Here is a 22432-nt window from a genome sequence, read left to right as displayed (position 1 = left end):
TTATCAACAATTGCTGATTTCTGACATTGGCAGCTGACAAACAAACGCTCGAAGTTGGCTACAGTTGTCGTCATGCCAACGGTTTGGTCCACCATAATGGCGAATAATGAGACAGCTTTGAATCGTGTCACCTGCTGCAGGTTGTCCGTCGTCCCAGAAGAAGCGGTTGACCACAGAACCATTTGACCACACCCAGGCTCCCTCCGTCTGTCTGTCAGAGGCATCCGACCAAACTGAACCACCTACAAAACAGTTCTTGGGTGAGTAGCGATTTACGTTCTTCAAAACCCATTCTCTCCCCATGAACATTAAGTGGAACACTGTATGGCTCTACCACTCTTCCACTTAACTCATACGTCTCTTGCTCAAAAGTTGTTTGATTCAAGGCGTCAGTAAAGCTTACAAAAGGTTTTATTATTGCTGATATGAAGATGACACTTCCAAATTTGAAGCATCAGTGACAACAAAAATGCCATATGAAATTCTATTCTAACAGGACCGCCCCTGTGGTCTAGTGGTAGAGCGTCCGCCCGGAGAGCCGAAGGTCCGGGGTTCGATCCCCGACCGCGTCATACCAAAAGACGTTAAAAGGTGGTACTTGTTGTTACCCTGTCTGGCACTCGGCATTAAGGGGCTAAAAGAAAGAATCAGTATACTGTGTCTGAGTGGGGTATTCATGTTAAACTGCGGCATGGTATCTCAGTGAGCTAGCACTATAAATCGGCATCAGTCCGTACTAGTACAAGCAGCCACACAAACACACACACGTACATGCACGTCGCTATATAAGTGCACTAATCTTGGACGCGACGTTAAACCCCATTTCATCTCACCTCTATTCGAACACCGATGTGTTATCTACTTGACTTTGCATGTGTTTGTGACGACTGCCGCTGGTGTGTCAGGATACACTCACCTTTCATCGAACACCTGGTGTCATCACTATTTGATAGTGATTCATAAACACATGCTTGTGATATACACAGAGTCGGAATCGTATAACGGAGTCTGCTATAAGTAGAGGTTTCTTATAATTATGGGGGGCGGTCGGGTAGCCTAGTGGTTAAAGCGTTCGCTCGTCACGCCGAAGACCCGGGTTCGATTCCCGACATGGGTACAATGTGTGAAGCCCATTTCTGGTGTCCCCCGCCGTGATATTGCTGGAATATTGCTAAAAGCGGCGTAAAACCATACTCACTCACTCACTCATTATAATTATGGACATCTTCTTTCTACAACGTATAACCTGGAAGCATTTGAAATAGTCATCATGCTATCAACCACTTGTTGGAACGCCGCCAAATAGCTGACCGTGGCATTGTCCACCCATTATTTTCTTTGTTATGCAGTAAAAACAGTTTGCTTCGGTTCATTAGGATGAAAGATGAAGGTTGGTGGCAAACTGATGTCAAAGTCGTGACAGCAATCTCTAATCTGACAAATGTAATACACTACATATCATGATCTTGTCAAATAAAGTGTTCGGATTACAAATGCCAATTAATGATATTTTAAATGTTCTTGTTTCGAATGTGGCAGTGTATCTTATTGCTTAACAACGATTGTAACTGTGCTACATTATTTCTCTTCATTGCATTGTTTTGGGGCAGTGATCAGTCGTCAGGAATGTAGTGCTTTTTTATCTATGCGGTCGTCAGGAAGTTATTATATTTAGGTGCTAGTGCGATGTGTAAACGGCGAGACTGGTCCCGCATTGTATATAACCTTACTGCACCATCTGGAAAGTTCTGGAAGCTGGTTAGACTATATATATACTGGGAAAGGAGTGTGCATGCCTCATCTCACACACAGTTTTATCGCCCTGAACCCAGCCTTCATGTGAGGATCGCTCATCATCCCTGATTCCCTGCTTTGCTAATCTCGGAGCTTCACCACAGTTGCCGCTGGGTGAATATAAATTGTTGGCACTGACCTTTGCTATCACCACTGTATTTTTGTATTTGATACTGACCACTGCCATCATATCATATATTGTCATTGAATATTGTACTACCACTCTATTGTTAACTGCCATGGTAATTGCTGTGCAGTAATTTGCTTTGATTTGTAAACCAAGTGAAATTGTAATACAATTGTTAATTATGTACCATTTGTTGGTTGTTTGTTCGTTTCACAATTGGCTCTTTTACGTACAGATTTCTGGATTAACACATTGTAGACAGGTAACACGAAGAATTACATTCTCTCTCTGAGGGGGTACAGCAAGACCATGTCATTCAAAGTATCTTTATATCTACGAGTGATTTAATCCTAGAACATTTTATAATTCCAATTTTCACACGAAGAATTAATTACAATGTCCCGTCTGAGAGGGTATAGCAAGACCATGTCATTCAAAGTATCTTTATATCTACCAGTGATATAATCGTAGAACATTTTATAATTCCTATTTTCTAGAGGAATGGTGTACATCCTGCTGGGGATACCAAAGATCTTAGTAAAGTGACCCAACTTTTGCTGCTGGCGATATATAGCTGGCGATATATGGCTGAAATACTGCCGATGTGATTTAATATTTTAACTCTCACTCACTCTCTCACTCACTCGAACAATCAGATGTTTTGTACTGACCAAGGTTTTTTGCGACAGCGTTCATGAACATGTTCGTGTCTGCGTTGTCCACTCTGTTGAGGTGTCCGGTGTCAGTCGCGCACGTACTCTTAGCGACGAACCAAGTCCCCTTTGTCTCGTACAGCTTGTAGCACAGGTTCAGTCGACGGTGCCACGTGTAGCCATTGCCACATGCCACTAAAGTCAACATATATCAGCCGTATAACAACAAATGTCTAGCGACATAAATACACAATGCTGAAGATAAAACAAAATAAAAATCCAGCGTATGTCATCAGCTTCTGATACACACTAGAATCCTGTGAAGATCCGGGTGAGAATAGGTCTTCAGCAACCCAAGCCTGTCGTAAGAGGCGACTAAGGGCTTCGGGTGGTCAGGCTCGCTGCCCTGGTTGATGCATGTCATCGTATCCCAATTGCGCAGACAGATGCTCATGATGTCAATCACTTGATTGTCTGATTCAGACTTGATTATTTACAGACCGCCGTCCAATAGCTGGAATATTGCGGAGTACAGCGTTAAACAACAAACAAACGAACAAACAAACAAACAGTACGTCCTGTATACGATATGTAGTAAAAAACACTGAGATGTGTTTGTTTGTTGTTTTACGCGGCGGTATGTAAATAATGGAGGCTGCACCAGATTAAAACGGACATGACAGATTTAAACTACGACTGTGTACAACTGAATAGGTCATGCTGCTAGGAAAAGATAAAGGTTCGTTTTGTTATTTTTGTAACAGGTGTATGTGTGTGGAAGCGTAATAGAGCTTTAAAAAAAACGATTATCATCGACATAGATAATAATATCGTCGTAGATGTAAATATCGTCTACGTAGAGGTAAGTAAATTCTACGATGATGTAAATATCGTCTACGTAGATGAAGGTATAATCTACGCAGATGTAGCTATCGTTTACGTAGATGAATGAATGTTACATTAAGACGCTACCATGACCACCAGGAACATCGACGCAGTTGAAATAAATATAACACCGGAAAACCCCAGTTTCGATTATCCATCCAAAAGGATTCCATTTGTCGTAAAAAGTAAAATATGGGTGAACATAATATGGACGGAGTACTCCTGTCATGAGACAGCGGCCCAACACGGATCCGAAACAACGTTATGTACTCCTGTCATGAGACAGCGGCCCAACACGGATCCGAAACAACGTAATGTACTCCTGTCATGAGACAGCGGCCCAACACGGATCCGAAACAACGTAATGTACTCCTGTCATGAGACAGCGGCCCAACACGGATCCGAAACAACGTAATGTACTCCTGTCATGAGACAGCGGCCCAACATGGATCCGAAACAACGTAATGTACTTCGAAAATCTTTAATCCACTGTGCCCGCCGAACCACTTTACCATATAGTTTGTATTGTATAGTATACTTTACATCCCAGTTTGACAGTTGCGGAGTAATAGGGCCGGGGTAAAATATGTCTTTCTAAATTGAATTGTGTTTGTTCCTAGTCATTGGGTCTGGTATCTCAGTAGGCTAGCACTATAATCAATCCGGACGAGTAAAAGCAGCCAGCTAACCCACACCCACACCAAAAAAAACAACAACAGCGCCCCCCTAAAACAAACAAACAAACAAACAAACAACCAACCAACCAAACCCACAACCGACAAACAAAACAAACAAACAAACAAACAAAACAGCAACAACAGCCCCCCCGCCCTCACAACAACAACACAACAAAAACATACCACAACCAAAACCAACTTATTAAAAAGAGAAATCACCTAAGAAACCAAACAAAACCCACCCCACGGTTAACACACACACACGCACACACACACACACAAACACACACGCACGCACGCACGCACGCACGCACACACACACACACACGAACAAGTAATCTAGAAGGCTACATTTAACTCCACATAACATTGCCACAGCGGATGATGATACCTGTTGTCCAGATGAAGTACTGCGTCCCGTCAGCTGCAGCAGTCAGCTGGCTGTCTCCATACACATCCGGGCCATGCTGACAGAGATGGGTGTTGCTATTGTAGAACACTGAAGAGCAGTTGACCTGCATGTAGCATTTAGAAATACAGTCCAGCTTGGAGGTCACCCACACATCGGTTAGTGGAGACGTGAGAAACGTGCCCTTCAACAGCATCGACATCCCCAACACGGCAGCCATAACTGACAACTACCTCACCGGCGGTTCCGACGGACTTAAACCGTTACGTCTTCGTCAATAAAGTATCTCCACAGATTTATGTTTCTCATTCTTTGAAGCGTGATACGTTAGATAAACAAGCTGGTTGTCAAGTAAGCTTTACCAAGAAACCAAGCCACAGGTTATGAAACAGAAATTAATTGGTTAATTATTTTGACGGAACTGTCTTCACGAATCGACCTCGATTGTGAATAATTTACGTAAGAATATTTGGAGACAGAAAACTGTTTCAGTTGAATAGATCTGTACCTCATGACAGCATAACAATCTGGTTTGTATAAAACACTTGAAACTGAATCGATGTCTTGGTAGGGTTGCTGGACATTAACAAAACTCATTATCTACAGTCTGTACTACAGAGGCAAAAGTAGTTGATCGTAATTACTTGACGTCAGAAAATTATAAATTTATTTTGATGATATGGATTATGTGGCTCTGCAGGTTGATCAATAGTCTACCCAAGTTCACAACAAACCACACGTCGGGTGGCCTAGTGCTTAAAACTTATGGTGTACCCTGTCCTGACACCGCCAGAACGTTGTCCGGAGTTTGACAGCTCGTATACATTCCGTTGCTCAATGTAGAGTGAGGGAGGTCAGTCCACAACAAACCACACGTGGAGTGGCCTAGTGCTTCAAACTTCTGGTGTACCCTGTCCTGACACGGCCGGAACGTTGTCCGGAGTTTGACAGCTCGTATACGTTCCGTTGCTCAATGTAGAGTGAGGGAGTTCAGTGTCATGGCTGTGAACAGTATTCCAGTTATATGTGAACGTATCGGGTCGTACGTGACTGGAACAACATTGACAAAATGCCTCCCTCCCCCGATAATATATACTGATTCGTCCCCAAAAAACAATGGCGACGAAGCGATAGTTTCACCATTCGCCCTTTTCCGTAACCTGCAAGAAGACTGGTTCGCAGTCTTATGTGCGAAAAAACGACAAATCAATCAGAATGCGCGTAGTCCACAAGAGGGGCACGAGTCGCTATTCGGCTTGTGTCGGAATAACACGAGTTGGTCACGAATTGAACCGACAATGAGCGATATGTTACTACTAAGGACGTGAACAAGGTAAAATAGGATGTGCACAAGGTGATATAGGATGTGAACAAGGTGATATAGGATGTAAACAAGGAGATATATGACGTGAACAAGGCAATATAGGATGTGAACAAGGTAATATAGGATGTGAAAAATGTGATATAAGATGTGAACAAGGTAATATAGGATGTGAACAAGGTAATATAGGATGTGAACAAGGTAATATAGGATGTGAACAAGAAGGTAATATAGGATGTGAACAAGGTGATATAGGATGTGAACAAGGTGATATAGGATGAGAAAAATGTCATATAGGATGTGAACAATGTGATATCAGATGTGAAGAAGGTGATATAGGATGTGAACAAGGTGATATAGGATGTGACGCGGAATAATACACTTCCATTCACATTGCAGTCTAGACATGTACAAGGTATTGAACGACAAAGAATATGTAAACAAGATAATATTGGGGATCCCCGACCTTTAGGACGCGGAACAATACACTTCCATTCACAGTCGAGACATGTAACAACGACAAGGAAAATGAAACACAGCATATTAGTTGAGATGGATTTATTGTCCAAAATATTTTGATGACCTTTCGCTGCAAGATTTAAATGTGATCTTGTGAAAGACTAAACGGCTAGCCTCTGTCGTTTTGTAAATAATTAATCAACATTGATAAACTATTTTCTCACAGGGCATACTCATGGGAAGAAATAAGGGAACGCACAACATAATAGAGAGAGTGTTTTCACATTTGACGTCGCATCGTCAATATTACAGCCAAGTAGTGACTTGTTACCTAAGACAATTTACCCTTATCGTCAGCGTTTCGTGCCAACAGTTGGCGAAACGTTAGTATTTTGTGTCAATTCTGGATGTACACGTTCTCTTATTTTTTGCCATCAGTATAACTATCAAACAGAGACAAGACTCACTTTAATTTGACACACAATACAATCAGGCACTTAATGTTTCGAAACTCCTGCGACGCCATATCCGGTTATGAGGAAGTCAACGGCTGTGACAATGTGTCATATTCAACAAATGAAATAGATAACGAATTTATAACAGCGCATAACACAGTACATATAACACTTAATACATTTTTGTGTACTCTGCATCTTTATACGAGCTCAATACGTCATACACATTACACACGCCTTGATTTAACAAAAAAAAGTGCATGTATACTACTCGAAAGAAGTTAAAGAACACCCTATGTTTCTATATGAATAGAGGCAATCTGGCATAATAAGTGGGTATTGTAAACTTGGTTGTTCCTTTACTTGTTTTGAGTACTATATATTTGTCCCTTCGCGGGATACTTCATCATAAGAGATCAGTGGTACAAATATACTCGTACAACCCGATAGTTATATCAATGGTCCACACATCACAGCGTACAGCCGTACTGTAAGTCCCGGAGTATTGAGGATATATATCGAGGTGACTGTAAAGCGCAGTGCCGACAATTAGACCAGCTACAGATATAAGACCATATTACCTATATTAGACCATATTACCTATATTAGACCAGCTACAGATGTTAGACCATATTACCTATATTAGACCATACTACCTATATAAGACCAGCTACAGATGTTAGACCATATTACCTATATTAGACCATATTACCTATATCAGACCAGCTACAGATGTTAGACCATATTACCTATATCAGACCATATTACCTATATTAGACCATATTACCTATATTAGACCATATTACCTATATCAGACCATATTACCTATATTAGATCATATTACCTTCATTAAACCATATTACCTATTTTAGACCATATTACCTATATTAGACCATATAACCTATATCAGACCAGCTTCAGATGTTAGACCATATTACCTATATTAGACCATATGACCTATATTAGACCATATTACCTATTTTAGACCATATTACCTATATTACACCATATTACCTATAATAGACCATATTACCTATATTAAACAATATTACCTATATCAGACCAGCTACAGATGTTGGACCATATTACCTATATTAGACCATATTACCTATTTTAGACTATATTACCTATATCAGACTATGTTACCTATATTAGACCATATTACCTATATTAGACCAGCTACAGATGTTAGACCATATTACTTATATTAGGCCATATATTACCTATATTAGACCATATTACCTACATTAAACCATATTGTCTATATTAGACCAGCTACATATGTTAGACCATATAACCTATATTAGGCCATATTACCCATATCAGACCAGCTACAGATTTTAGACCATATTACCTATATTAGACTATATTACCTATATCAGACTATGTTACCTATATTAGACCATATTACCTATAACAAACCAGCTACAGATGTTAGACCATATTACCTATATTAGACCATATTACCTATATTAGACCAGCTACAGATGTTAGACCATATTACATATATTAGGCGATATTACCTAAATTAGACCATATTACCTACATTAAACCCTATTACTATGTTAGACCATATTTCCTATAACAGACTAGCTACAGATGTTAGACCATATTACCCATATTAAACAATATTACCTATATTAGACCAGCTACAGATGTTAGACCATATTACCTACACTAGACCATATTACCTATATTAGACCATATTACCTATAACAGACCAGCTACAGATAATAGACCATATTACCTATATTAGACCATATTACCTATACTAGACCATATTACCTATATCAGACCAGCTACAGATGTTAGACCATATTACCTATATTAGGCCATATTATCCATATCAGATCAGCTACAGATTTTAGACCATATTACCTATATTAGACTATATTACCTATATCAGACTATGTTACCTATATTAGACCATATTACCTATATCAGACCAGCTACAGATGTTAGACCATATTACCTATATTAGGCCATATTACCCATATCAGATCAGCTACAGATTTTAGACCATATTACCTATATTAGACTATATTACCTATATCAGACTATGTTACCTATATTAGACCATATTACCTATATTAGACCAGCTACAGATGTTAGACCATATTACCTATATTAGGCCATATTACCCATATCAGATCAGCTACAGATTGTAGACCATATTACCTATATTAGACTATATTACCTATATCAGACTATGTTACCTATATTAGACCATATTACCTATATTAGACCAGCTACAGATGTTAGACCATATTACCTATATTAGGCCATATTACCTATATTAGACCATATTACTTATATTAGACCATATTACTTATATTAGACCATCTACAGATGTTAGACGCTATTACTTATATTAGACCAGATTACCTATAACAGACCAGCTACAGGTGTTAGACCATATTACCTATATTAGACCAGATTACCTATATGAGACCATATTACCGATTTTAGATAATTTATATCGGTATGACACCATATTACCTGCATAAGATCATATCACCCATATTATTAGACAGTATTATCAGCATAAGACCATATAACCAATATTTGATCACAGTACCGATATAAGACAATGTTACCGATATTAGATCATATTACCTTCATCACTCTATAATTACCGATATAAGACCATATTACCGGCACTTGACCATAGTACCAACAGGGCTATAAAGTTACACCGACGTAAACGCTTCATGCGGCAACCAGTCAGATATATCACCCATCTGGGCACCCAACCAGTCAGATATATCCCCCATCTGGACGCTTAAACAGTCAGATATATCCCCATCTGGGCGCCTAACCAGTCAGAAATATCACCCATCTGGACGCCCGAGCAGTCAGATATATCCCCAATCTGGCCGCCCATATAGTCAGATATGTCCCCCATCTGGGCACCCAACCAGTCAGATATATCACCCATCTGGGCACCCAACCAGTCAGATGTATTTCCCATCTGGACGCCCAACCAGTCAGATATATCTCCTATCTGGGCACCCAACCAGTCAGATATACCCCCTATCTGGGCACCCAACTAGTCAGATATATCACCCATCTGGACACCCAACCAGTCAGATATATCACCTATCTGGGCACCCAACCAGTCAGATATATCACCCATATGGGCACCCAACACTCAGATATATCCCCCATCTGGACGCCTCAACACTCAGATATATCACCCATCTGGACGCCTAACTAGTCAGATATATCACCCATCTGGAAGCCTAAACAGTCAGATATATCCTCCATGTGGACGCTCAACCAGTCAGATATATCCCCCATCTGGACGCCCAACCAGTCAGATATATTCCCCATCTGGACGCTCAACCAGAGTATCCCTATCAAATACCGAGTAGAACACATTTGAATCACCCGTCAAGCAAACCAAACACATAGCAAAGCAAACAATAACACAATCCGTGAGACATAATTTAGAAAACAATAGTATATACTCCCAGTGTGCCTTTATGATCCGATAACATACATAAAACATATCACTATAAGCATATGCAAAAAAATAAAGCTGATTTTGGTACATCTTGGAATATAAAATCTTTTCATATATGAAAATATAGCATTTAAAAACTCCACATAACTCCACATAAAAAAACCCACGGGAAACACAAAAGCTCTGTTCCGAGGTGATATATATATAGTTTATACCATCACACGGTCATAGTGCAGCAGTCAAACCGGTGGTCAATAGTATGAGTATGAAAGCATCCTTTAGGGGTATGACGTCACACTAAACCAGACAGAGTGTCCTTCCGCAAAGCAATGTCAGCGCCAAGACCACCGTAACTCCCGTACCTCTTTGTGTCGAACTCGTGGGGACCTTGAAAAAGGTTCGAGTTATCCGGTGTTCGAGACAACCAACAGAGTGAAAGTAAGACAATCATATATCATGTTATGAGAGATTGTGTTCGAGTCATCAGGGGAATTCTATTCTTAATTTGGATACTTGGGATACTCCCAACAACAGGGAATTCGACACATCCAGTTCGACAGACACGAGTATAAACGATTATAAATGTAGAAGGAATTCGTGGGGACCTGAAGGTGAGTTCGAGACAGCCGGGAATTCGACACATCAAAGTTCGACACATCAAAGTTCGACACATCAAAGTTCGACACGAGGTTTTACTGTTTATAACGGTGGCCTGTACATGACGGAGTCTGAGTCTGGATTGCTATAATGAGATGTAACTGAGGTATCTGAACCTTGAATCACTGAAAATAAAATAATGTAAAGAATTACATTTGAATTTGTTAAAATAGCAATGAAAACAAATGATATGACACACGTAAAACATTAAAGCTCAGAACTTAATAGACGTAAATAAACGGAACTCATCAAAAGTCAACATACACAAAAAAAACCACTTCTTTTTCGCTTGGTTTACGGATCTACCGACCTTATATTCGAAAATATTATAAATAAACATTATGAAATCAGAATGAAAGTTTGTTTATACTGCCGACCGTAAAGATCGCTTTGACCAAAAAAAAAATGGTACTGAAATGCCAGCCAGGACTTTACCTTGATCATTTATTAATTCAGAATGATGACACAAAAAACTATACAGCACATTTGTTTGTTTTTTCGACCTACCTACCTACCATATTTTTCACTTTCAAAATCGGTCTAAAAAACTACAAAAAGTCTGGCCTCATACGGAACACAGCCATCAAGGTTTTGTTCGTTTGTTTGTTTGTTTGTTTGGTGTTTAACACCGCACTCAGCAATATTCCAGCTATATGACGGCGGTCTGTATGTAATCGAGTCTGGACCAGACAATCCAGTGACTGACATCATGAACATCGATGTACGCAATTGGGTTCGATGACATGCATCAACTAAGTGAGTAAGTGAGTTTGGTGTTACACCGCTTTTAGCAATATTCCAGCAATATCACGGCGGGGAACACCAGAAATGGGCTTCACACATTGTACCCATGTCGGGAATCGAACCCGGGTCTTCGGCGTGACCAGCGAACACTTTAAATTTAACCACTGGGCTACCCGACCGCCCTAAAATAATGAGGATTCAAAACAAAACTTAACCAAACCAAGGAATGTGAGAGATGACTAGAACTGGCAGTACACAAACTAGCACTCCGTTTGCTATTTACATTTGCATCTGTTTTGGGGAATACGGCTTTATCCCAATAATTCAGGTTGGTCGATCGAAAATACAAATAAAGACATTTCAATTTTATATATCAGTATTGTTACCTTGCAATTCGTCAAAATTCGTTGTTTTGATTCTCAAAAGGCTGCGATTATAGTATTTAAAATATTTATACTTATAACGGCCGAAATGAGCTTCTTTTTTAAATTTAACTTTTATTGTAATCGGCCGAATTAAAAAAAACTCACTAGTTTGTATCTTATTTACTTTTTGGAGTCGATAGATTCGTAAACTAAGCTTAAAAAGGGGTCCTGACCAATGATTGGTTACCTTCTGCATACATTTAAAGCTTGGACACAGCGTATGATGCACGTGTATGCAATCAGTTTATATCTTTGGTGTACCTCTCCATTCGTTGCTGCGCATTAAAAGCTGCTAGAGGAGGGAATGAGTTAGTTTATCCAAGCGAAAACACCACCAGGGAATCGAGAAACACGATTTGCACGTGCACGCCACAGCAGGTGTGTATAAATATACCGACCCGTAAATGACTGAACGTCGCACCTCATATATATACATTAAAGTCAATTCGTACGGTGTAGAAATCAAGAACCGCTCATACAATATACTTTCAGTAACGCCACGAAAATAAATATATACAATAGTATACAATTCTATAATTGCACATGGTATCTCAAAAACTCATCACATGGAAATGATCAACCTGAAATCCAATAAATATTATATATCTCTTTCACGTCGTCAGTATCATTTTTCTAGAAGCACTTACACATTCACCGTTAACACGTTTTGAAAAATAAATCAGACGTGATCAAATCTCCCAGTGTGTTCAGATAACTTTTTTGGGAGTGAGTGAGTGAGTTGTGTTTAACGCCGCTTTTAACAGTATTCCAGTTATATCACAGCGTGTCTGCTTAATGTGGGAGGAAAGCCCGAAGAGATGCAGGTCTCAGACGTTTACCACTTCAGTGAAACTTCACGAGCACGGGTATGGTGCTGACAAACCTAGAAACATAATCGGGACGAACCGGGATTCGAACCCACAATCATAGGTTTCTGGCGTGCCAAAGGGACGCAACTCTGCACAGCGAATCGCGGCGCTTTAGACAACTGGGCCACAGTTTTTTTGGAGTTAAAGAGGTACTTTGTTTTTCACAAAAGACAGGGTCTTGTAGTAGGAGTCATCAAAAGACCGCCGTCCTAGATACTCGTCCCTCGTTCTGTTATAATGAAGCTCCTCCATGCAATCTAAGGCATAGGGTTGGTAGTCCCAGTAGAACTTGTTCGTGAACAACTCTGGCCTTGACCTCAATAACGGAAGGTCACCGATTCCAAATATGCAAATAAGGCGCACGCGTTGTCCTTCACACGGCCAATCAAAAGGCTCGTTGCCCCAATTTTTAAACCGTGCCAGGAATGGTTTTATCACTCGGTCTGTTTCTGGGTCCCCTGAAAAAAAATCATCAATAATTATGATAACTGCTGTTAGAAAATATAACAATTTTATATTTTATATGAATAAGCGAAAAAACATTCATTGGTGATGTTTAGCTGAAAAAAACCATATGAAATTATCGCAATAAGCCAACTCGATTATTTTATCACTAGTTTATTGAAATGGGGTCATGGGGTCCTTATACACGCATGTTTTTATTCATGCTTCGCGTTTGTGTTGGTTATATAACGGCATCGGGGGGTCAAGGCTCGCTGCCTTGGTTGATGCGTGTCATCGTATCTCAATAGCGTGGATCAATGCTCATGATGTCAATCACTGGATTGTCTTGTCCAGACTTGATTATTTACAAACCGCCGTCATAAAGCTGGAATATTGCTGAGTGCGGCGTTAAACAACAAACAAACAAAAACTATATATATCAAACTAAAATAGAAGAGTTTTGGGACCGATTCATGATAAATAATCACAGCCTTAACGGGAAGGTTAACTCTATCTGCACTTATAAACAACATGGCAATAACGAGTATGCGTCCATCTTTGATGGTGACTGAAGGGAAATATATAACAAATAGTTATTGGATGGTGTTATTGGATGGTGTTGTATTTGATACGACCGCTTCCGTGGTCTAGTGGTAGGGCGTCCGCCCATCTTTAATGGTGACTGAAGGGAAATATATAACAAATAGTAATTGGATGGTGTTGTATTTGATACGCTATCCGTGGTCTAGTGGTAGGGCGTCCGCCAGGAGAGCGGAAGGTCCGGGGTTCGGTCCCCAACCGCGTCATACAAAAAGACGTTAAAAGATGGTACTTGTTGTTACCCTGTCTGGCGCTCGGCATTAAGGGGCTAAAACAAGGACTGGTCGGCTCGGAGTCAGTATACTGTGTCTGAGTGGGGTATTCATGTTAAACTGCGGCATGGTATCTCAGTAAGCTAGCACTATAAATAGGCATCAGTCCGGACTAGTACAAGCAGCCACACAAACACACACACGTACATGCACGCCGCTATATAAGTGCAATAATCTTGGACGCGACGTTAAACCCCATTTCACCTCACCTTGTATTTGATACGGGTCCCATTGTGGTGTTTCGGCTTGCAGTGCTTTTGGTGACTGTTTTCAGCCTAGTAACGTTTTGAAATCGTTTGATTTTGTAACGATTTTAAAACGTTTGATTCAGTAACGTTTAATTTTGTAACGTTTTGAAAACGTTTGATTCAGTAACGTTTTGAAAACGTTTGATTCAGTAACGTTTTGAAAACGTTTGATTCAGTAACGTTTTGATAACGTTTTGAAAACGTTTGATTCAGTAACGTTTTGATAACGTTTAATTTTGTAAATCAAATCCAATTTTCAATCGCACACTTCCTTTTGTCTGGCAGTGATAATTCTGGTGATAGACTATCTGAAAGACTCATGCTTTGGATGTTTTGGAGAGGAATGAATCGTTTTCTATCAAATATATTTGTTTTAAATAACTTTTGGAATAGATTTTACTCGGAGTCATATTTAGCTAAATCATGCCGTAGGGTAGACTTGACTCAGGTTTGAAGTACATAGCATAATACATCCGAGTATATTTTATTTCTCGTTTGTGATGTGTTCCGAATGTATAAACCTTTGTTGAACTACGATTCAAGTTGTATGGTATTGGTTTATTTTTAAAGATAATATCATACATGTACGTTAATTGCATTATGTTACGGGGAAGGCGGTCGGTCAACCGTGTCCATTAGTTCGACTAGTTCGTCCATTAGTTCGACTCCGGGCTGGTTCATTAAGAGCCATACGTGTTTGGCCAAAACAATCACTCACTCACTCACTCACTCACTTGCTCGCTCGTGCACATGCAATAATGTGTGATCTTATTTTTTAAGCTGTATCAAAGGGGCATGCATAGATTGAGCATGTGCAATGTCGCCAGGATCAACTGATCAATAAAATCAAAGGGCCCAGTCAGAGGCCTTGATGGTCCTTGAGTTCGGATCCCCAATTATTCATCGGACACTGTTCATTAACTACAAAACCATTGAACCAAAAATATTGAAAAAATACATGAGATACGTAGTTTTTTTCGTTTTGTGCCTATTGATGTGAATCCCCACACACGTCGTGTTGCTGAAACGACTTAGGAAATAACAGGGAGATAACTCTTGACGGTATAAATTCGGCGTATCGCCAAGCAGATATCGATAATGAAAATGTCGTAGTATGTCATCAATGACATTGAGTGAGTGAGTTGGGTTTAACGCCGGTTTTAGCAGTACTACAGTTTTATCACTGCGTGTCTGCTTAATGTGGGAGGAAAGCCCGAAGTGATGCAGGTCTCAGATGTTTACCACTTCGGTGGAACCCACGAGCACGGGTATGGTGCTGACAAACCTAGAAACTTAAACGGGGCGAACCTGGATTCGAACCTACAATCATAGGCTCCTGGTGTACCCAGGGGACGCAACTTTGCACTAACGACTGTGACATCCGTGCCCCCTATCAATCACAGGCTAAGCATCTTGATAGAATAAAATACTGATGCAAACCACCATTTTCAATATCGTTTAGATTTTACATGCATATTTAAAACAGCTTGAAGTCCCAAAGATGTTTGACAGAATATGCAATATTTTTTACGGCAGAAGCATTATCTACATGAAACATTGCTATAAGTCTAACGCTATTTTTCAGGGCATTAACATTTGCAGAAGCCTGAGGTCTTCCATTAACTGCCCGACGGAGGGCGGTTGAAAAGACCGAGGGCTTCTGCAAATGATAATGCCCTGAAAAATAGCGTTACCGTTATTACAGCTAAAAATGGATGGAATTTGTTATCAGATCAAAGAAAGAACAATATCCGTTTCGAAACATATACTGCAATCAACACGAATGACACTGACCCACTTTTACAAATATGGAAACGTCAGAAAACAAACCAGATGAGGTCACTATTGAACATGACGTCACCTATCCCTATCCTATGACGTCATCTAACAACGGGAGTGATAATGGCCCGTCGTCAAGCAATATGAGGGCATTATCAAGTTACAGTGGTCCGCTCATTTCCGATAACATGCGGGCGGTGTAATGATAATTCTATCCATTTTAGATAAAATACCTAGTAACGTTCTAGCCCCCAAACTACCTGACAAACATATGTGAACGATGTCAATACGGTATGGGTGGGATTGCCGTCCCTGTCGTCGTAATTCGCTCTGCATAGTTGAGGACCGCTGACCATGAGTTTGAATCCCTGGAGATTATGATCCTTGGTTTGTCTGCACCATTACTGTCAACTAATGGTTATACTTTACATTATTGGTCTGAAAACAATGTTCCATGTGTTGCGACCTAAGAGGCGAACCAACCACCATAATACTATACCTAAATATGCCCCTGGTACACGAAGATGAGCGTTGTGATTGAGCGATGTGAAAAACGTCTCGTCGGGTACATCGACTTTTTTCACCCACGCCAGAAAGTCCTGGGCTGTCTTGTTGTGCAGGACGTAGTCCACAAACCCCCTGTTGACCACGATGTGCACAGAGCCCTTGACCGGTGTGATGCCATGAGGGGGGTCCCCGGCCTTTTGGAATCTCCCTGTGTTGGCTCTGAAATATAACACAGCGTTCATCATCAGAATATTCTCTTTAACAGACCCCAGGGCATATATTTTGTAAAACTTTCACGCCATTTCACTTTCAACATACCTACCTACCTACCTACCTACCTACCTACCTACCTACCTACCTACCTACCTACCTACCTACCTACCCACCCGCCTACCTACTTACCTACCTACCTACCTGTCTGCCTACCTACCTGCCTGCCTGCCTGCCTGCCTGCCTGCCTACCTGCCTGCCTGCCTGCCTGCCTGCCTGCCTGCCTGCCTGCCTGCCTACCTACCTACCTACCTACCTACCTACATGTACCTACCTACCTACCTACCTACCTACCTACCTGCCTGCCTGCCTGCCTGCCTGCCTGCCTGCCTACCTACCTACCTACCTACCTACCTACCTACCTACCTGCCTGCCTGCCTTTACAATTTAGAGTGGAGAACTGCCAAACATGAAAATAATCTCAGATTATTGAGGAGATATAAAACAGATCGCTCTAGGAGGCAGTATTGTATAACGAGGAATAGATATAAACTATTTGTCGTGAGTAGAAAACTTGAAATGAAATCAAAGAAAGCAAAGAACTTAAAAGCAGTACTCTAATTTGCCAAAGGATTTTCATGACATTTGGAAATCAAGTATTATACACAACAACACAAGCAATGGTACGTGGTTTGATTAATTTAGCAATGTTTTCTTTGGTGATTCCACGTATGATACGGACTTAAACCTCATCCAAGTATACATTTATCTACCTCATCAATCAATACATAATCATAGCACAATAAAGTTCTAACTCTCAGGCACAGTATAGTAATAATTAAATCAGTGGAGTGAACACAGTTTTAATTGGCTAGCGCTTTCAACTCGTACCACGTACGAGTCTCATCATGTCCCTGATGAGTTGAGAGCGCTAGCCAATTAAAACTGTGTTCAATCTAGCCCAATTATCACTCTCCAAATGAGTATAACCTGCCTACTTCGCATTTCTGTCCATCACATCCTTGATAACCGCGTTGGTGTCAACACCGAAACGTTTAAAAATGTAAATCCGCTCTTGACACGGATACCTAAGAGTGAGTGAGTGAGTTTGGCTTAACGCCGCTTTTAACAGTATTCCAGTTATATCGCGACGTGTCAGCTTAATGTGGGAGGAGAGCCCGAAGTGATGCAGGTCTCAGACGTTTACCACTTCGGTGAAACCCACGAGCTCAGGTATGGTGCTGACAAACCTAGAAACATAATCGGGGCGAACCGGGATTCGAACCCACAATCATAGGTTTCTGGCGTGCCCAAGGGACGAAACTCTGCAAGGCGAATCGCGGCGCCTTAGACGACTGGGCCACCCGTGCCCCCCGGATACCTAAGAAACCTGTTTACAAGTCAGTATTGTGGTGCACGCCTAAGACATGCATCACTCCAACATTAACGTGACAAGCCGTGACGGAATAGACCTACTTCTTACTGCAGCGGTTGCAACACAAACTCACTGTCATTTAAAAGAGGACACGTACTTCAAGCACATAAAATATTCAGACGGTATCAGCTTTTCATAAACCGAAAATCGTATGATGCTTTCACGGGTTTCATATGAGGTGAAAAGTACTTTAGTACCACACTCTAAGCTTTCATTGGTTCAGATCTTTGGTCAACCGAAGTATAACGTAAATTAGTCAACGGGTGCCGACACGGGTCAACCAGGCTGTGTGTGCGCGTGCGTGCGTGCGTGCGTGTGCGTTCGTGCGTGCGTGTGTGTGTGTGCGTGACCGTGTGTGTGCGTGGTTGTACCAGTCCGGACTAATGCCGATTTATAGTGCTACCCCCCTGAGATACCATGCCGCAGTTTAAAATGAATACTCCACTCAGACACAGAATCCGAGCCGACAAGTACTTGTTTTATCCTTCTAATGCCGAGCGGCAGGCAGGGTAACAAAAAGTACCTTTTTTAACGTATTTTGGTTTCCCGTTATCCCCAAGACCACAGAGGGTCGCCGTGGCATTAAAACACGTTTCTTATCTTTAAACAACCACGTCTTGCAAACCCAAAGAACATCCTGCTTGTCTGATATATTTCAGTAAGTCAAACAAAAACTGTCATTGTTAGCATATATATATTTCAGCAATCTGTATTCTCCCTTCTTAAACGACGAAGAAAGCATGTTTTTATCATCATTAAAAGGGTTTTCGTTGAGGCAAACTGAACAGAAGGTATTTATTGCAAATTGATCACTCTGCACTGCACTTTCAGAGTATCACGCATGATACATTAGCGTAAAGGCATCTGTTCCCCGGTGCTTTTCGGTCAAAGGTCACCCATTCTGTAGGACACTCTTGAAAAAAACTATTCTCAACCATACCTGTTTAAATCGAATAAAAATGCCGGAACATTTCAAATTTCTCGAAAACAACCTTGAACACGCCCAAGGTCACGTGAACACTTGATCGTATCTAAACAAGGTTGTGTAAAAAGCTAAAGAATTCTGTCCCCTGGATCGTCTAACACGTGGCACTTTTTCGCTGATCACCTGACCGTATTTTCCGCCCGTTTGTTTTTCGCTCAAACACACGAGTGCCTTCGTCGAGAGAGTCAGAGGCAAGTGGAGAGAAGAGACGGTATGCTAGATAAAATGTTACGTATTTCTACAAGTAATTGTTTGAAGCATTCCTTCCGCCATGTTGACTTAGACGCCCGGATTTCTGTTGACAGGAGATGTTGATAAACACATTGATCGACCCTTGAGCAACTATACTCTCGTCTTTATTAAAGGTTAGATCGTGATTCCGAGGGGTGTCCGCTAGCTTCCGTCAAACATTGTTGTAAGACGGGCTGTGGAGGAATTACGCGTGCAGAATGGAAAAACAATAAAAAATGCAAGTTCAGTTTTGAAAGGATTCGCAAAAGGCCTTGAAAGTGGCCACCAAATACACCCTAACCCCAATGTATCGCTTGTATTATTTAAACCGATATCCCATGACAAAGTGGGGAGAGCCGCAGGATGTGCACGAGGGTGTTAGCAGGTCAACAAGGAGTGCATGTTGATATATCTTTTAAGAACATTGTTTTTAGAATGTAACACTTTTGTTATCTGTGGAGAAAGACTTAATATTCTGAGATGCTGGTTGAATTAGTGAGTATGGTTTTACGCCGCTTTAATTTTATTAGCAATATCCCAGCAAAAACGGGAACGTCGGGGTGAGGGGGGGGGGGGGGGGGGGGGGGGGGGGGGAGAACGTCGGGGAGCGTCAGGGAACGTCGGGGAACCTCAGACATAGGCTCTACATCTCACAGTGGCACTGAAAAAATGAGGCCTCTGTGGTCGTGGTGGTCACGGAAAAGAACGCTCCCCTACACTATTCAAATAATATGGATCCAGATATGTGCCCTTATTCAAAATATAAGGCTAGCAATCCGTATTTGGAGGAGGGAGCATTCATTATTTTTTAATTGACAAAGCACGTGCCAGGCGGTACCTGTCGCATTATGGAGAAGAATGAAAATTATTAAATATTGGACTAGATTGATATTTGAAACTGATAATCATATTTTGAAACATGTTTATGATTTCCAAGTGTCCTTGGCTTATAAAGGTATTGAATGTTGGGCTTTTCATGTATGGTGTTGGTTCTGACAGGTGTAATCAAGATGTTCCCGATGTTAATAAGTTAATTGTTTGTTTTAAGGAAAGATGTCTAGATATAGACCAGCAAACTAGGTTAAATAAATTAAAAACATTTTCCAGACACAGCCTGTGAGAGACACGTCCAAAGATGAAGACAGACAAAGAGAGACAGACAGAAACAGAGATAGGGGAGAAGAAAAGGACACAAACACGGCCTGTGAGAGACATTTCCAAAGATGCAGACACAGAGAGAAAGAGAGACAGACAGACAGACAGACACAGAGATAGGGGAGAGAGAAGGACACAGACACGGCCTGTGAGAGACACGTCCAAAGATACAGACAGACAAAGAGAGACAGACAGACACAGAGATAGGGGAGAGAGAAGGACACAGACACGGCCTGTGAGAGACACGTCCAAAGATACAGACAGACAAAGAGAGACAGGCAGACACAGAGATAGGGGAGAGAGAAGGACACAGACACGGCCTGTGAGAGACACGTCCAAAGATACAGACAGACAAAGAGAGACAGGCAGAAACAGAGATAGGGGAGAGAGAAGGACACAGACACGGCCTGTGAGAGACACGTCCAAAGATACAGACAGACAAAGAGAGACAGGCAGACACAGAGATAGGGGAGAGAGAAGGACACAGACACGGCCTGTGAGAGACACGTCCAAAGAGACAGACAGACAGATAGACAGACAGACAGACACAGAGATAGGGGAGAGAGAAGGACACAGACAAGGCCTGTGAGAGACACGTCCAAAGATGCAGACAGACAAAGAGAGACCGACAGACACAGTGATAGGGGTGGGGTGGGGTGTGGGGGGTGGGGGGTGTGGTGTGTGTGTGTGTGTGTGTGTGTGTGTGTGTGTGTGTGTGTGTGTGTGTGTGTGTGTGTGTGTGTGTGTGTGTGTTGGGGTTGGGGGGGGGGGGGGAGAAGGACACGGATGTAGCCTGTGAGAGACATGTCCAAAGATGCAGACAGACAAAGAGAGACAGCTTCAGACAGAGGCAGATTAGACGACGGCTTCTTCCTGCTACTTTCGCTCATTTCCGTGCATGCTTGACAGCTATAATATGCCGTTGGTGGGGGAAGTGGCAGGTGTTGTCAGAGTTGACATGACTCTGCAACCACCCCCCCCCCCCCCCAATTTGTCTCTGTTGTGTAACGCTAAAGCACACACCATTTGCTCCCTGCAGTATGTCACGTGTGGCAGTGCATGTGTGGCAGTGCATTTGTGACAGTGCATATGTGACAGTGCATTTGTGATAGTGCACGTGTGACTGCGTATGTAACAGTGCATGTGTGACAGTGCATATGTGGCAGTGCATGTGTGACAGTGCACGTGTGGCAGTGCATGTGTAACAGTGCATGTGTGAAAGTGCATGTGTGACAGTGCATGTGTGACTGCGTATGTAAAAGTGCATGTGTGACAGTGCATGTGTGACAGTGCATGTGTGGCAGTGCATGTGTGACAGTGCATGTGTGACAGTGCATGTGTGACAGTGCATGTGTGACAGTGCATATGTGGCAGTGCATGTGTGACAGTGCATGTGTGACAGTGCATGTGAGACAGTGCATATGTGACAGTGCATGTGTGACAGTGCATGTGTAACAGTGCATGTGTGACAGTGCATGTGTGACAGTGCATGTGTGACTGCGTATGTAACAGTGCATGTGTGACTGCGTATGTGACAGTGCATGTGTGACAGTGCATGTGTGACAGTGCATGTGTAACAGTGCATGGGTGACAGTGCATGTGTGACAGTGCACGTGTGACAGTGC

The 22432-nt window shown here is 41.6% G+C and overlaps 2 protein-coding genes across 4 annotated transcripts in view; both read right to left on the bottom strand.

Annotated features, from left to right (window-relative positions):
* Window positions 1-3: 3 nt before the first annotated feature.
* Window positions 4-4765, bottom strand: LOC139457491 (C-type lectin lectoxin-Lio3-like). Its single transcript, XM_071238873.1, has 3 exons — window positions 4528-4765; window positions 2593-2769; window positions 4-242 (listed from the first exon to the last, which is right to left on the bottom strand). The coding sequence occupies exons 1-3, from the start codon at window positions 4763-4765 to the stop codon at window positions 4-6; spliced, it is 654 nt and encodes a 217-aa protein (XP_071094974.1).
* Window positions 4766-8458: 3693 nt separating this feature from the next.
* Window positions 8459-22432, bottom strand: part of LOC139458161 (beta-1,3-galactosyl-O-glycosyl-glycoprotein beta-1,6-N-acetylglucosaminyltransferase-like) — an 87426-nt gene continuing 73452 nt past the window's right edge. For 2 of the 3 annotated variants that reach the window (XM_071239487.1, XM_071239490.1), the window contains exons 3-4: window positions 16784-17010; window positions 8459-13399 (exon numbers count right to left, since the gene is read on the bottom strand). In XM_071239487.1, coding sequence (XP_071095588.1) covers window positions 13083-13399; window positions 16784-17010 — 544 coding nt within the window. In that variant the 3' untranslated portion in view covers window positions 8459-13082. The remainder of the gene's footprint in view (window positions 13400-16783; window positions 17011-22432) is intronic. The other variant, XR_011652657.1, reaches the window with a different exon arrangement.

This window comes from Haliotis cracherodii, unplaced genomic scaffold (genome assembly GCF_022045235.1).
Source record: "Haliotis cracherodii isolate W230 unplaced genomic scaffold, xgHalCrac1.p SCAF_12, whole genome shotgun sequence".
Lineage (NCBI taxonomy): Eukaryota > Metazoa > Mollusca > Gastropoda > Lepetellida > Haliotidae > Haliotis > Haliotis cracherodii.
The sequence above is the reverse complement of the archived record's forward strand: the minus strand, read 5'-3'. Positions and strand labels throughout refer to the sequence as shown.